Raw genomic sequence first — 14,751 nt, forward strand, 5'->3', positions numbered from 1 at the left:
AAATTAGAATCTGAAGGCAACACATCTTCCCTGTCTCTTAATTTTCTTTCTTTATACAATTGATTTATTTTCAACGTAAGTGGAAATGGATCGGTATAAATATTGACGTAGACGCATATTTACAGAGAGCCCTTTGGAAGTAATTCCCATTTCAAACTGAGAGGAACATCTGATGCATTTCATAGTCTTTTTGTGTTGAAGCTTTTTAGGTAAAGTTGCTGACATTTTCGGAGTCTTTGGAGCTTTTTCTATCCTAGGTTGCTCAGTTTCTTCCCTATGTCTATTTCATTTCCTTCGGTGATTCACTCATTTGCCATCTTGTGAGCCTGTGAAGCCAATCAGATTGCTTTGCTTCATTCTAATAAAGAGGATCGAGGAGACAGTTGTGCACGAGATCCTGAAAAGATAAATTTAGAGTTCATTTCAGTGTGCAGGCGACTGGTGGAAAGGCAATCTGACTGACTTCTGGCTCTCTTACTCTGGCATTGTAGATCACAGTGGGTTTGAGGAATTATTCTTTCTTAGCCCACTTTCCTGGCAGCTCACCTACTGTTGCCTTAATCATCTGCATCACTGCCATGAACTGTGAAGTATATAGAGGAAAAACCTCATGAGCACCAGACGAAATGCATATCACAGGGTCTGTGCTCTCTATATTAGGTTGAACTGTATGAAAATGCCACTTTTAACCTACAAAAATGGCAGTTTTATCTATTTCAACCCAATGCAGGAAAGAGGCATGGAAACTACACATAAGCCAGAACCTACTGATAGCAGATTAATTGGTAACATTATCTGGTTTAACTTGATAACCTCAATTCTCCCTATAATATAGCAGAGGGCACATTACAAATGATAAGGGTTTGAAAGCTGAAATGGAACACCAGAAAGAAGTGATGAGGGGAGCCAGAAAGACGAGAGGCAGCAGGGGTAGAAAAAAATCGGCTGAAACCGATTTATTCAAGCAGTTTATTGACAAGCAGGGCTCCTGGCTCCAGAGGCATCATTCTGTCGTGTGCACTTTCTGTAATTGCTGCTGTTTATAAGCATAATCTGAGCTGTCAAGATAGTAGCAAGATTTTTATGAAAAAGTTTATTTTTAAAAAAACGAGTATTTAAATGGGCATGTGCCACTTATATCTACAAAGAATAGAAAGTCCCCCTTAGATTACAACAGAAAATAGATTATGAAGGTGCGAATCTCGACTTTTGAGCTTGTCAGCTATGTGATTTGTACACATTTCTCAACCTCTCTGAGCTTCAGGTTTTTTTGTCTGCAAAACTGAAATAATGACACCAACGGCATGAGGTTGTTTCAAAGAATATGTAGAATTACGTATGTTAAGAGTCTACTTCAGATCTATCGTAGGGGTCAGCACATTATGTCCAATAGGCCAAAATTGAAAGCGGTTTTTGTAAATTAAGTTTTATCAGACCCCAGTCACGCCCATCCATTACCATTTGTCTTTGGATGCTTTCACGCTGCAGTGGCGGAGTTGAGTGTTTGTGACAGAGACTAGATAACCGACAAAGCCTAAAATATTTACTCTCTGGCTCTTTACAAGGAAAAGATTGCTAATCCCTGGTCTATTATACAGTGGGTGCCCAGTAATAGTAGCTGAAGAGTTCAGTGATCTAAACACCCAATTTAACAGGTGGTCATGCCAGATACCTATCACCTAACGAAGATGTGACTTCTTAGTGCTCCCCCTAATCTCATTCGCACTGAGTCGCGGTCAGGAATGAGGAGTTGATATGCTCCCCGGCTTCTTTCCAGCACTGTCCTTCCTTCATTTTCTCTAGTCCGCTTTTCTGCGTCTTCCACCGTCACACCTGTTTTCCTGACTGGCCAGTAGTATGGGCGGTTTCCTCTAGAGTGGCTGGTCCCCTGGGGTAGGAGAGGAAGGCAAGGAGAGGTCGATGTAGATCACAATCTTGTCTCTCCCCGGGTGTCTCCATGCCATCTTAGCACTTGACTCGTCTTAGGCCAGCACATTTTAGGCTGCAGGGACCCCTGTCACCTTCACTCAGAGGGCGGATTGTCTTTTGTGACCATTACTCTGAAGTCTCTCATGGTAGGTTTCAACTACGGGCACCTTGGTTTATGGTAGATTTAAGAGTCTTTAAGCCAGGTCCTTTGACTTCTTAGAGAAAGCCCAGACTCTAACTATGGCTTCAGAATGGCACATGGATTTGATATGAAAAGCTCGATCTCACCTTCAGCTCCCTGTTTATGGAAGTGCTTCCTATGGAGAAGCTCTTTAGCCTCTTGGATTCGCAAATTTATTCGTAGTTTGTCAAGGTAGAAAATCAATTCTTCATAGAATGCCATCAGAACCGTACTTGAGAGTAACAACACTTTTTAACTGACACCATTCACGATGAACTCATTACATTAATACAGATTAACATTTGATTAAAATAAGGATGGAAAGACAGAAATAAAACAAAATACCCTATTAAAGCTAGAGACAATTTTTTTTTTTTTGCTTATTTATGTGTAAAAATTCAAACAAACCATTAATTTTTTAAAACTGGTAACAATTAATTGTTTAATTTTTTAATTGGCCAAAGTAGTATAAACATGAAATCTAGTAAGAACAACTACATGTAATTAAGCCATGCTAAAACTCAGTTTCTTTCTGGTAATTTTTTCAGGTAACATATCACTATAATAAATGTTCTTGAAGCAAAAGCATACTTTTAGATTCATTCTCAGAGTCTAATCAATCGAATGTACTGTGAGTGCATGATCATAGTGTAGAAGTTATTAACACTTTAAATGAATCATGGAGTCTTGATTCTTTCTGGACTTCGATCATTTATCGTTGGTATCAGTGGAGCCCAAGACATATCTTGGCAATAATATTTATGAAATAATGAGAGCAATTTGCAAAAGTCAATTCTTAAGTAAACCCAGAAGGGCCCAACTCTGAACTAGGAAACCTGAGATGGTGCCCCATGAGATATGAATTTTAGCTGGGGTAATTATACATGAAGCAGTAAGCGGGCCTTTGTTACCTTTGTCTGGGGTCTTTTCATCAGACCCCAAAAAGGCAATGACTTAGGGACTCCTGTCTTAAACAGGTCTTTCGTTCTCTTTGTTTTTACGTGATTGTCATCATCTGACATTGTACACAAGATCACCGTAGACAAGGATTTTTCAACATAACAGCAGTTGAGACTTTCAACCACATCAGCACTCTACTGAATATCCAGAAAGATTATCAGCTTTCACTAAAGAAGGCTGGTTAAGGAGGGAAAAACGATGCATTTAAGAAAAGAGTAAAAGACACAAAACATCTGGTTTAGATTAGAGCAGAAGGGCCACTCAGAGGTTAATTTTGTGGAAAAGTCATTAAAAGAAACTTGGACCATCCTTCAGATTTCTGAAATGGGAAACCAAACCCCTGAACTCAACACCTAGCAGTTTAATCATTTTTCATTTCAGACCGAATGCAAGTGTCCTTTTATCCTGTTGTCTGAATTATAAATGGAAAGGCATCACTGATTTGAGTAATAGCAAAAGGAGCAAAACTTTTATTTTTCAACCTTTATTATTCTAAAATGTATAAACCGTAGGACGTTTGTTACAAAAGATGCTTCTTCGGAATTAAAAACCTTACAGTCTTAGAAGTCAGCACATCCATTACAGGGATGAGGGTGGGCCTTTTCTCTTTGCTTCTCTCATAACCCCCAACTCTTTCTCCTCTGTCTCCTGACCCTAAAACTCAAGGGTGTCTCCCTTCCGGGAAAAAAAAACCACAAACCTCAAAACACTATTCAGTGACATCTTCTTTCTGATAATTAAATTATAAATGATGTAGCACCAATAATCAGAACTATTTTTCTAAGATACTTTTCTTTCAAATGCCTGTTGATTCACACTAAAATCTCAGCACTCCAAAGCCTTTAGAAAATAAACTTTTTTCGATAACTGGGGTTTTCTTTTCAAGTTGAATTTTTACTCATTTAAACATGACACTGAAAAAAAAATCATTTTAGATAGAAACTTAACACTTTTTTTGTGGGCTTATGTTCTGTTATGCACGGTTTCACTTATAACCTTGGGAGATCAGCACGTATATTAATTATTATCCTGCACTAAAAAGTGTGATGACATCTTTAAGGACTGTTGGCCCCTACAGTAAGTGGTCCAAGACTAATTTTAAGCTTCTGTTCCTAATTTCATAGTTCTTTTTCATTCCCATCCTTGATATTAAGTTGTCCATTTTCTCGTATTGCTACCCAGAAATGCTTTCCTGTCTTCTAGCTTTGAGTCAGTTATAGATCTGATAACCACAAAGCCTAATTGTTAGCATTGTGTATAAAGCAAGAATAAGTAGGGATTGAGTGAGGGTCTGTGCTCAGGTTAAAGCATTAATCCTTAGTGTATGGCGTTTATGACATCTATTTTAACATTTGAATTAGCAGAAGTCTTTGTAGACTTATTCTTTGCATATTTTGATAGCAAGTTGGGTTATGGATAGGTAAGGTAATGTTGCATAAATTAATACAGGCCTAGGAAAAGTTAAACACATTTTTTAAACATGAAGAAATGATTACAGCATCCACTGGGTAGATATACTAAATGACACCAACCCTGGGATTGTCAGGAGTAAATTAAGATGTTAGCAGAAAACATTTTACCCTAAAGTCTCTTTTAATTTTTTAAAGTTGGAGGCAGAAGGAGAAATAAATCTGTCTTATAAAATACAAGTTTTTTTTTTTTTAACTGCATGAAAGATTAGAGAATTCGTTATTCATTTTTATTGAATCCAGTGATAAATCTTCTGGTACTAGTAACATTCTAATGATTTCTAATTAAAGAGCCTTGTATTAGTAAAAGCATATCAATATACTATGATATGATATAACATAATATTTTATCACATATTTAGAAAAATGCTTATTATTAGAATACGGATGATGGTTTATAAAATTTTTGAAGGCATTCTTTTAAAGAGTCTAATCGTTCTGGCTTTATTTATCGTTTTATTCTAAATCAAATAAACGTAAGAGATGCTTCAAAAGAAATATATAATGTTCAGTTATCTATTAGTGAGTAACAAACCAAGATAAAATCTAGTGGCTTAAAGGACTTATTTATTATTGCTCACAGGTGTGGTGGGGGGTTATTCTGGTTTCTCTGGCATTCCTGAGTCAGAGGACATCAGCAGTAGTGGGGATTTGCAGTCACATGGTCCAAGTGCTCTCTGGAAAGATAAATCGCACAATTTTAAATCACCTAAACGATATATACAAGTGTATTTTTCTCTACATCCACACTAACACTGGATATTATAAATAACATTTGTTTTTTTTCAGTTTCAGGGGGGAAATTCAATCTTAATTCTAAACAAAAACTTTTAGAGACTTTGACAAATAGGACCCTTTTGGAGAGAAATTTGCCTGAGCAGATGTCCCTTGGATGTTTTTATAAGATTTGATTTAGTGTAATGTTTTGGGGCATGTTTTACATTAGTAATAAATGTCGAAAGTAATAAAATCTTAGTTTTGGATTAGCATAAATAATCTTTTATTAAAAAATTATATTGTTAGTGGGAAATTGTAAATTCTATAATCACATAGTCAATTCATAGCCATGTCGGTCACACAGTTTGTCTTAAAGATGTCTCCAGTTAAAGAAAATCTTCATTTAAATTCTTTTTTAATTGAGAAGGTTAATATTTTAGTGGTCTGGACTTATTCTTGAGTACTGAATGCTACCAAATATCTTAAGGAATAAGTGTTTCCATATTGAGTGCTGCACAGAAAATATTTCTGGAATTTATACCCAGAATTAGAAACATTGTTCGTTTGGCCAGCATGTCAACTTCAAATTATTCCTAATTTGACATTCAAGAATAAGCATGTTTATCATTCGATGCTTTCTTCCTTGACTTTAGGATCCTGAGAGAAGCCACTTTGTCCTAATTGCCGGGGAGCCATTAAGGGAACCAGTTGTCCAACATGGTAAGCCCAAAAGACGTGTGCCTTGAAATCTCAGTTAATGAGAAGCAAAGCATTTTTTAAAAACTTTTTAAAACCCAGACATTTAAATTATTCTATTACCTATTTATATTTCATGACAGCCATAACCATCTCTTGACTAATATTAGTTTAATGAATCAGCTAAGGCCTTTGTTTCTCTTATCATGGCGTGTCCTTAACTGTGTCCACAAATTAAGCGCGGGATGTCAGAGAGCATTGGAATAGGGAATGTGCTTAGCATCGATGTACTCACGTTCCTTTTATAAATGAGGAAAATAAGATCTTGATATCTTACTTAACAGATCCTTGGGTAGCATTTCCTCATTTACTAGAATTGGTCGAAATGCTTTCCAAAAATTAATTCATTTAATCTTCAAAACACCCTTAGGAGGTAGATACTCTCATCCCACTTTTCCAAATGAGGAGATGGAGGTGCAAAGGTTTACTGGCTTGCCCATGGCCACATAGCTGGATTCATACTCTGACTGTCTGGTTTCCAACCACTGACCCTCCCCACCCCGCCTCGTGCCATGCCAGTTGCCCCTCACTCTGTCCTGTGGCTTCTTGATGGGACACAGTTGTTGGTAGTGGAGCTGAGATTCGAACTCTAACTCCTGACCCCGTGTTTTGTGCTCTCTCCACTATAGCAAGGTTCTACATCATGAGAGATTAAACTCATGCCAGTTATTTTTTAAATTTTTTCTTAGTAAACTCATACAAGTTTTATTACTGGGGAGGGAGTTCAAAGGTTTAATTAGAGAAGAGATGAAAACTGTAGTTTGAAAGAGGATTTATGGGCTTACCTATAAGTATCAAATGATTTTCTTGTTTATAACCCTTATAGTTGATCGATTAAAAACATGGTTTCTGAGAGATATGATATACAACATGGCGACGATAGTTAATAATACTGTATTGCATATTTGAAAGTTGCTAAGAGAATAAATCTTAAATGTTCTCATGAGAAAAAAAATTTATAGCTATGTGTGGTGATGGATGTTAACTAGACTTATCATGGTGATCATTTCCTAATATATACAAATATCAAATCATCATGTTATATACCTGAAACTAATATAATATATGCCTATTGTTACCTCAATTAAAAAAATAAATTTGATAATATAGTATCCAAAAAAAAAAAAAAGACATGAGAAAAAGCAGGAAACCCCAAAATATATGCTTTCTGGTTTGATTTTCTCCTTCTTGAGGATTTAAGGAGATGAGTTTACGCAACTGGGCTCACAAGGGCTCCCAGCTTCTGGTGCTTCCCTTGTTTCTCACAGCGTGGTCCATGGACCAGTAGCATCAGCATCACTTGAGAGACAGTTAAAAATGCAGTCTCAGACCCTACTCCAGGCTTCCCGAATCAGAATATACATTTTAATAAGATTCCCAGATGATTCATGTGCACACTATAAATTGAGAAGCATGGTGGAATACCCCAGAAAAGTGTCAAAATTGAAGCCCAGAAGTGCACCATTTTTACAGGAAAATAATGGGGGGATAGGAGAGGTGCTGTGCAAGTCCGGACTACAGCAAATTAATGACGTGCTGGAAATGGGTCCCTGGCTCAGTACCTGCTCTCATTTTCTGAGTGCTATTCCCTGTCCTCTACGTGTCCTTGAAAAAGTTGGCTTCTCCAGGTGCCCTCTTGGATTTATTATTTATTTCACATATGAGGGATCTCTCATTCTTTCCTACCTGATATAGTCCAAATCTTCTTCATCTCCAGATGAAATTTCTCTCATGAGCCCCAGATCCATATTTCCAACGATATACCAAGCACCTCTGCTGGGAAGCCATTTTATTGTTTCCAGTACCTTCATGGCAGAATAGCCAGAACCGTACTCCTTGCTCTACCCACAGCCTCCATGTCCTGCATCTTAATTACCCTTAACAATTCCACCATCAACTTGGCCGCCCAGGCCAGACATCTTCTCTACCCTGATGCCAAAGTCTTCTTCAAAAACTACAAATTAGGTCACGTTGCTCTCTACTTAACCCTTCAGTGATTCCTGATCACCTGCAGAATTACGTCCAAACTTCTTCCTGTGGATGGAATCCAAAGCCTAGAGGAGTCTCGCCTCTTCCTACATATGAGCTCTCCCTTTGTTTTTTCCTGCTTCGATCCCTCTGTTCAACAATGTGCTCCCATCCTCAATTTCTTCAGCATGCTAATCGTGAAAATGCCTTTCCTCCATATATGCCTGTTCAAATATCACCTCCTTTGTACATCCTTTCCTGTACCTTTCCTTCACTTTCTATACTGATTCCATAGGCTTTATAAACTTGTATCATTCCATATATAACATTGTTTATAATAATTTGTTTTCATATCTGTCTGTGTGATAGATTTGATGTCCTTGGGAGAAGAGCGTGTCATTTGTCTCTAGCTCCTAGCACAATGTTTGTCCTTTAATAGGCACTCAGTTAATACTCAGTAGATAGGTAGTTGAATGAATGAATGGATGAATGAATTTCGATGCTATTTTTTTTTTTGGTTTTCTCTTTGTAAGACCATCCTATTCCCTACAACCTCCCAAAAGGCTGGAACATCATCAAAGCATATTATCCTGTGCTTTACTTCTCAAATGTTAAATTAAAGTGAACTTCGAACCTCTGCTGATACGCTAACAATGGTTAAGAAGTTTGAATGTGTGATTTCCTCTCAGTCACACAGTTATATTTTAATCCGGGTCTCTCAGAGCAAGTTCCTTAGAGGAGGAACTTTAACAAAAAAGGAATGACAGTAATCTGTGCAGAGTGATAGAAGAAATATACTGAATAGACCAATCTGTCAGTTGCTTTTGAGACATTGCCAATGCCACAGAGGAGCTGGCCTTGTTTATCCAACAGACCACAGGAGTGATACATTCCAGGACAGTGTCCCTTTCCTCCTACAAAGTGTGAAGAAAAGGGAAGCAATAGACACTCTGCCTCGTGGTAGATCAGGGGAAGACTTCTACACTCTTAGCAAAACCAGAATTCAAACCTAGGAATTAGACGAAGGGACCAGCAAACTCTGACCTGGGGACTAAATCTACCCACTGCATGTTTTTGTAAAGAAAGTTTTATTGGAACACAGCCATGCCTGTTCACTTTTGTATCGTCTATGGCTCCTTTCTCACTTCAACGGAAGAGTTGGGTAGTTGAGATAAACTTTCTGACCACAAAATCTAAAATATATACTGTCTGGCCTTTTATAGAAGAATTTTGCTGGCCCCTAGTGAATCCAAAATAGACTTTCTTGACTTGAAATTTTTGTAATCGCCTGTCTATAATCAGTGAGCTGCTACTAATTTTCAAAAACGACTTAGACCCCTCATGTAAGTACACGGTCTAATATAATGTATAGACACCAAATTAGGATGAGATTTGCCAATTCTTTGTATCAGATTGGTTCAGTTCTTGACATCACCTAGTACTATAAAACTAACGACTATGGTAGATCTTAAAAGTTCTCATCAAAAGAAAAAAATGTGGTAACCATATTTGGTAATGAATATTAATCAGATTTATTGTGGTAATTGTGTCACAATATATACCAATATAAAATCATTATGTTATACACCTGAAATTAATATAATCTTGTATGACAATTATATCTCAAAAAAAAAAGGAAGGAAAAAACCCCTAACAAATACAGAAATGGTTGTAATAGAACCAAATCTAAGAATATTTTGAATAAAGATATCGCTGTTGTTGATGGCAACCTGCAATGGATGAGTGACATGCAATCGCCTTGATTTATCTGAATTTGGTCTTTATAATCACATACAATCCTAGTCAAGAAACTTGTATGACAGTGCTTGGGGATTGGACGCTGTGAAAATAAAATTTTATTGTTCAGATATGCCTGGATTTGTTTCAACTTAACTACAGAAACACGTCCCATTTCTAGTGATAGAAGAAAATATTATCGTCACCTAGAACTTTCTGAATATCTCTTTCTGCCTTAGGTCCATTTGTGATGAACACCAATGAAGAGATTTCTCAGGCCATTCTTGATTTCAGAAATGCAAAAAATGGGTTTGAAAGAGCCAAAACCTGGAAATCAAAGATTGGAAACAAGTGAAGAGCACAAGAGCGGGTCTCAATGCTTTCTAGAATTTTGCTACTCGTGACATCCATCCACTCAACACGTTGAATTCCAAAGCTAACTTAGCCAATGCTTCTGAAGAATTCCACACTAAAGTGATAACATAGTTCTTATAGCAATGCATGTGAGATATTTCCTGGCACATGCAAATAAATCTAATTGTTGCTTCTTTAAGTCAGTGTTTTTCATTTTGACCCAAGTTACTAAGCTTCTGTTAAGTCATTTTGCGTATGTTTGCTCTTTATGTCCGGGTGGATATTTTGTTACTTTTGTGCATATGTGAGTTTTTTTAAAGCATATTTGATTGCTTTCGGTGTGTCACTGGTACTTGACTGTGAGCATCCGAAGTCCCTTCCTGAGCAAGGCAATTTGGATACGACAGTCATGCCTATGTGCAGGGGTTTCACGTTACAGGTTATCTGCGTTAAAATAACAGCAGCCCTGAGCGTTCGAGTCAGTTTTTAAAACAGCCCTGCTATTGGTAGGGACACCACAGGATTACAGCCAAGACTCCCCTGCATTTTCTGCCAAAATCTGTGTCAGATTTAAGACACATGCTTCTGCAAGCTTCCATGAGGGTTATGAAAAAAGTTGGAATTTGGAATTGGGTTCCAGCTTTCCTGTAGCTGCAAACATTGGTGGCCTCACCACCTCTTTACAAAGCAGCTAGAACCTGGGATATAGGGTGGAGAGATTTTTTAAAATTTTCTGGACACGAAATGGATTTAATGTGCTTTTTCATTGCAAGTGGAAGATACGTCTATCTCTTGATTGTTTTTGGAGCATGAGAACATTTCAAAGTTTTTCATCTCTCTCCCCCCATAAGATTGTGCAAAAACGTACCTTGACTAATTGAAGTCGTTTCATTGGATTTTGATCACAACTGATTATCTGTTTTTCCACGTGAAATCTTGGGGTTTTAAAACTTTCCTTCTGGAGAATGCCTTTTGAAACAGTTTTCTCTAGCTGCCTGATGTCAACTTCTTGGTGATCAGTGGATATTCAAATATTCAAAATGTACAGACAGTGGGCATTGGTGAATATTTTCATGATGTCTTATCTGCAGTTGGTGCAGGGCTCCAGTTATGAACATGGACCAGTGAAGGTAAGTGAGCTTAATGTTTAAAATGATGTACATTTTTTTTTATTGTCTTATACGGAGTACTTTCTTTTTTTGCATCCCCTATTTGTTAATGAGTGTTCTGTTTCTTAGGCTTATTGGGAGTCTTGCTATGAGTGTTTGAAAATGATGAGAGGCTGATTTGAAGATGTAATAGAACATGAATGAACATTTGGAATCTTTTCAGAGAGGCAGGTTTCCCCTTAATTGTATATGCAGGTGGCACAGTGATTTTCTAATGAAGCACTGACTCGTTTCTGTGACACGGATAACTTTGTGGACCATTTATTTTCAGGTTGTTTGTGAGCAGCAAACATTAGTTAATTTAGTTTAGTTAGTTAATTTCTTATGTAAATTGAAAATTATGTGCTTTCTACAGACTTTTTCTATCTGTTTTTCTAAATTACCCATCACCTCCATCTAGAAACATAATCGAATCTTTGATTCTATGAGCAAGCATCAGATAGAGCCCAAGAAATTGGCAATAATGCAAAAAAAAATTAACTGGGATGTTACTGACTAAGCAATATCTCACCCAATTTTATATATTTCATATATTTCATAGATTATATTTTTTTAACCTTTTATTTTGAAAATGATTCTGCTATAATTATTTTGACCAAAGTAGTGCTAAATCATTACTGATTTAGGAATTTCTGGCTATGAACAATCAAATGTGGACTTGAGTTTTTGTAGCTGTCGTTAGGACATGCATTTTCACCAGGGGTGATAGCACCCTCAACAGGGGAAAATTGGTTCTTGGGGCTGAAAAAGTTATGCTTGTTTTGTTTAAAGCACGGATATATACATACAGTACGTAAGCAGACATACAGTATATCTCTAAAGGGTCAGCTCTGTATTAGGATAGACGTTGTTCGACAGTCTACACCTTTTTAACTTTCCAATTTCCAAATGTACTTGGGAGAAAGAGATCGCAGCCATTCAGCTCCAGCTTGGATGCCAGATGACCGGTGAAAAGGAATCCAATTTTGAGCCTATGTAACAGAAGAAAAAAAAATCTAACTTATTTGAAGCAAGTAAGACTTTTCAGGCTGTTCTGCTTTTTTTTTTTTTAGTGCACAAACTCAGGCATGTGCTGGGTTCATGGAGTTATGCTTTTTTTCCCACCCAATTTATTGCCACAGTTTAATGTTGCCCAAATCTTTCCATGCTAACTGCTCCAGCATCAATTTATTTGATGGGACAAGAAGAAACTGAATTCTAGGAAGTGAGTACTTTTCTTGAGGTTGTTCAACTCTTTTAAAGAGCACAGACACCAAGAATTCTTTAGATGTCCTGGCTACAGTGCGGTTTTAAGTGCTAACACATAGACTTATTGAACGGGGGAGTGGATGAAAGCAGTTGAATTTGCATGTGGCAGAAAACATGTCCTTACACATGGAAGATGCGGCATTATATGTTTAGTAATACTATTAGTGATTTTCTTCAGATATATCCAAATTTCCTTTAAAAAGTAAAGCTACAGATATTGAGCTTATGTCCACCCAAATCTCAGCTACATTAAATATTTCTGATGCAAAGGAAAGGTTGCCTGTAGTTAAACAGGAATTTTCTGAGTGGTGAGGGAGGGATAAAGAGGTTTATCATATTGATGTTGTATTTTTCTTTTCCCCCCAACTTTTTCTTAGGAGAAAAATCTAAGGAGAAATATGTTTCTTAGTGTTAATGTTCCTCTTGTTTGAATTAGAATTTAGTATGAAAGTGTATTCAGGATGGTAGTAGCTTACACACTGAGATACGAATTTTATTTTTTGCTTTTTGAGATGAGTATATTTCACTATTATAAGAAGTTTTCAGGGTCCTCTTCAGTTGTAGGTCCATGAGTAGGTGCTCCTCTCTACCCTCCCTCTTCTGACCACCCCTTTTTCAGAATGGACGGTGTTGTCAATCTATCCCTGGGGTGCCCTTCCCCTACAGTCCTCACTTTCTAGCCTTGAACAGTCTCTTGTTTTTTCAGGTTACCCTAGCGTTGCCTCTACTAAGTTATATGAGTCCGTGAACATTTCTTCTGCAGCAGCCATGCAAACAGCTGCTAATACCCCGGACAGTTGTGCCTAGTGTCATTTGAGTGTAAAACATCCTAATTTATTTTTATTTTTATTATTAAAAATTATTGGGAGTGACATTGATTGATAAAATCCAATAAGTTTCAAGTGCACAGTTCAACAGTATGTCGTACATATATTGCATTGTACGTTCACCACTCAAAGTTAAATTTCCTTTCATCACCAAATATTTGACCCCTTTTACCCCAACTACCTCTCCCCTCCCCCTTTCCCTTTGGTCATCACTCATCCACTGTCCGTGTCTATGAGTCTCTGTCATGTTTGTTTGTTGCTTTCAGTTTTATATCCTCCATATGAGTGAAATCATATGGTTTTCAACTTTTTCTGTCTGACTTATTTCGCTTAGCTTGATAATCTCAAGATCCACCCACGTTGTCACAAATTGCAGAATTTCTCTGGTGGCTGAAAAATATTTCATTGTATATATGTACCACAGCTTCTTTATCCAGTCATCTATCATAGGACACTTTGATTGCTTCCATGTCCTGGCCACGGTGAATAATGCTGCTTTGAACATTGGGGTGCATAGATCTTTGCAGATAAACGTTTTCAGGTATTTGGGGTAAATACAAGGCACCCTAATTTCATCGGTTTTGCCATGTGTACTTAGGAGACATGTTTGGAGTCGGCAGTGCATGGAATTTGTGAACTGATATAAATCTATTTGAAAATCTCAACTCACATCTACTGTATATACTGTTTAGCTGCTAAGTTTCTCACTATAAGCAGAACATGTTTTCTTCTAGAAATAAGATTAACCCAACGCGTAATCTCTTTAAAATATACATATTTCAATTAGACTTGACATTCCATATTACTTTATATTAGTTTCAGGCATACAGCATAGTGGTGAGACATTTACATAATCAATGAACTGATCTCCCTAAGTCTAGTACCCACCTGGCACCATACGCAGTTATTACAATATTATTGATTATATTCCCTATACCGTATGTCCCTGTGACGATTTTGTAACTACTAATTTGAACTTCTTAATCTCTTCCCTTTTTCACCCAGCCCCTCAACCCTCCCCCCATCTGCAATGCCCGTTCTTGACTCACTAATATAATCAGATTAACCGTCTAGCTATGGGGTTTATCTCTGTGCCTCTTTTCTCCAGCTCGTTTATACAGTTGGGATAGTCATATACAGCTGTGCAGGGTGTACACTGCACGACTCTAGGAAGCTCTGTCCACAGAGACTCACATCTGTATGTGACAGCCCTGAGTGAAATAGTGTAGACACTCTGGGCATTTGGCAAATAAATACGTGCAACCTCACTGTCCTATCGTTCACACTGACTTTCTAGCCAGCACTATTTCTGGTGTTTTCGATAAGCCATTAGGGGAATCCATCCTCCATAAATCTTTTCCAAGTCACCGATACAGACATATCAATAGAGGGATAAAGGAATAATTCCAGGTCATGGTAGGCTCTCCCAACACTTT

General features: G+C 37.4%; 2 protein-coding genes across 5 annotated transcripts in view; both read left to right on the forward strand.

The window, feature by feature from the left end:
* PIR (pirin) overlaps positions 1-10,270 on the forward strand; it is an 81,639-nt gene extending 71,369 nt beyond the window's left edge. For both annotated transcript variants that reach the window (XM_039873494.1, XM_039873504.1), the window contains exons 9-10: positions 5,910-5,976; positions 9,957-10,270. In XM_039873494.1, the coding sequence (XP_039729428.1) occupies positions 5,910-5,976; positions 9,957-10,072 (183 nt within the window). In that variant the 3' untranslated portion in view covers positions 10,073-10,270. The remainder of the gene's footprint in view (positions 1-5,909; positions 5,977-9,956) is intronic.
* Positions 10,271-10,409: 139 nt separating this feature from the next.
* Positions 10,410-14,751, forward strand: part of VEGFD (vascular endothelial growth factor D) — a 37,215-nt gene continuing 32,873 nt past the window's right edge. The window contains exon 1 of one of the 3 annotated variants that reach the window (XM_039873480.1): positions 10,410-11,201. In XM_039873480.1, coding sequence (XP_039729414.1) covers positions 11,112-11,201 — 90 coding nt within the window. In that variant the 5' untranslated portion in view covers positions 10,410-11,111. The remainder of the gene's footprint in view (positions 11,202-14,751) is intronic. The other 2 variants (XM_039873462.1, XM_039873471.1) reach the window with 2 other exon arrangements.

This window comes from Pteropus medius, unplaced genomic scaffold (genome assembly GCF_902729225.1).
Source record: "Pteropus medius unplaced genomic scaffold, Ma_sr-lr_union100, whole genome shotgun sequence".
Classification (NCBI taxonomy): Eukaryota; Metazoa; Chordata; class Mammalia; order Chiroptera; family Pteropodidae; genus Pteropus; species Pteropus medius.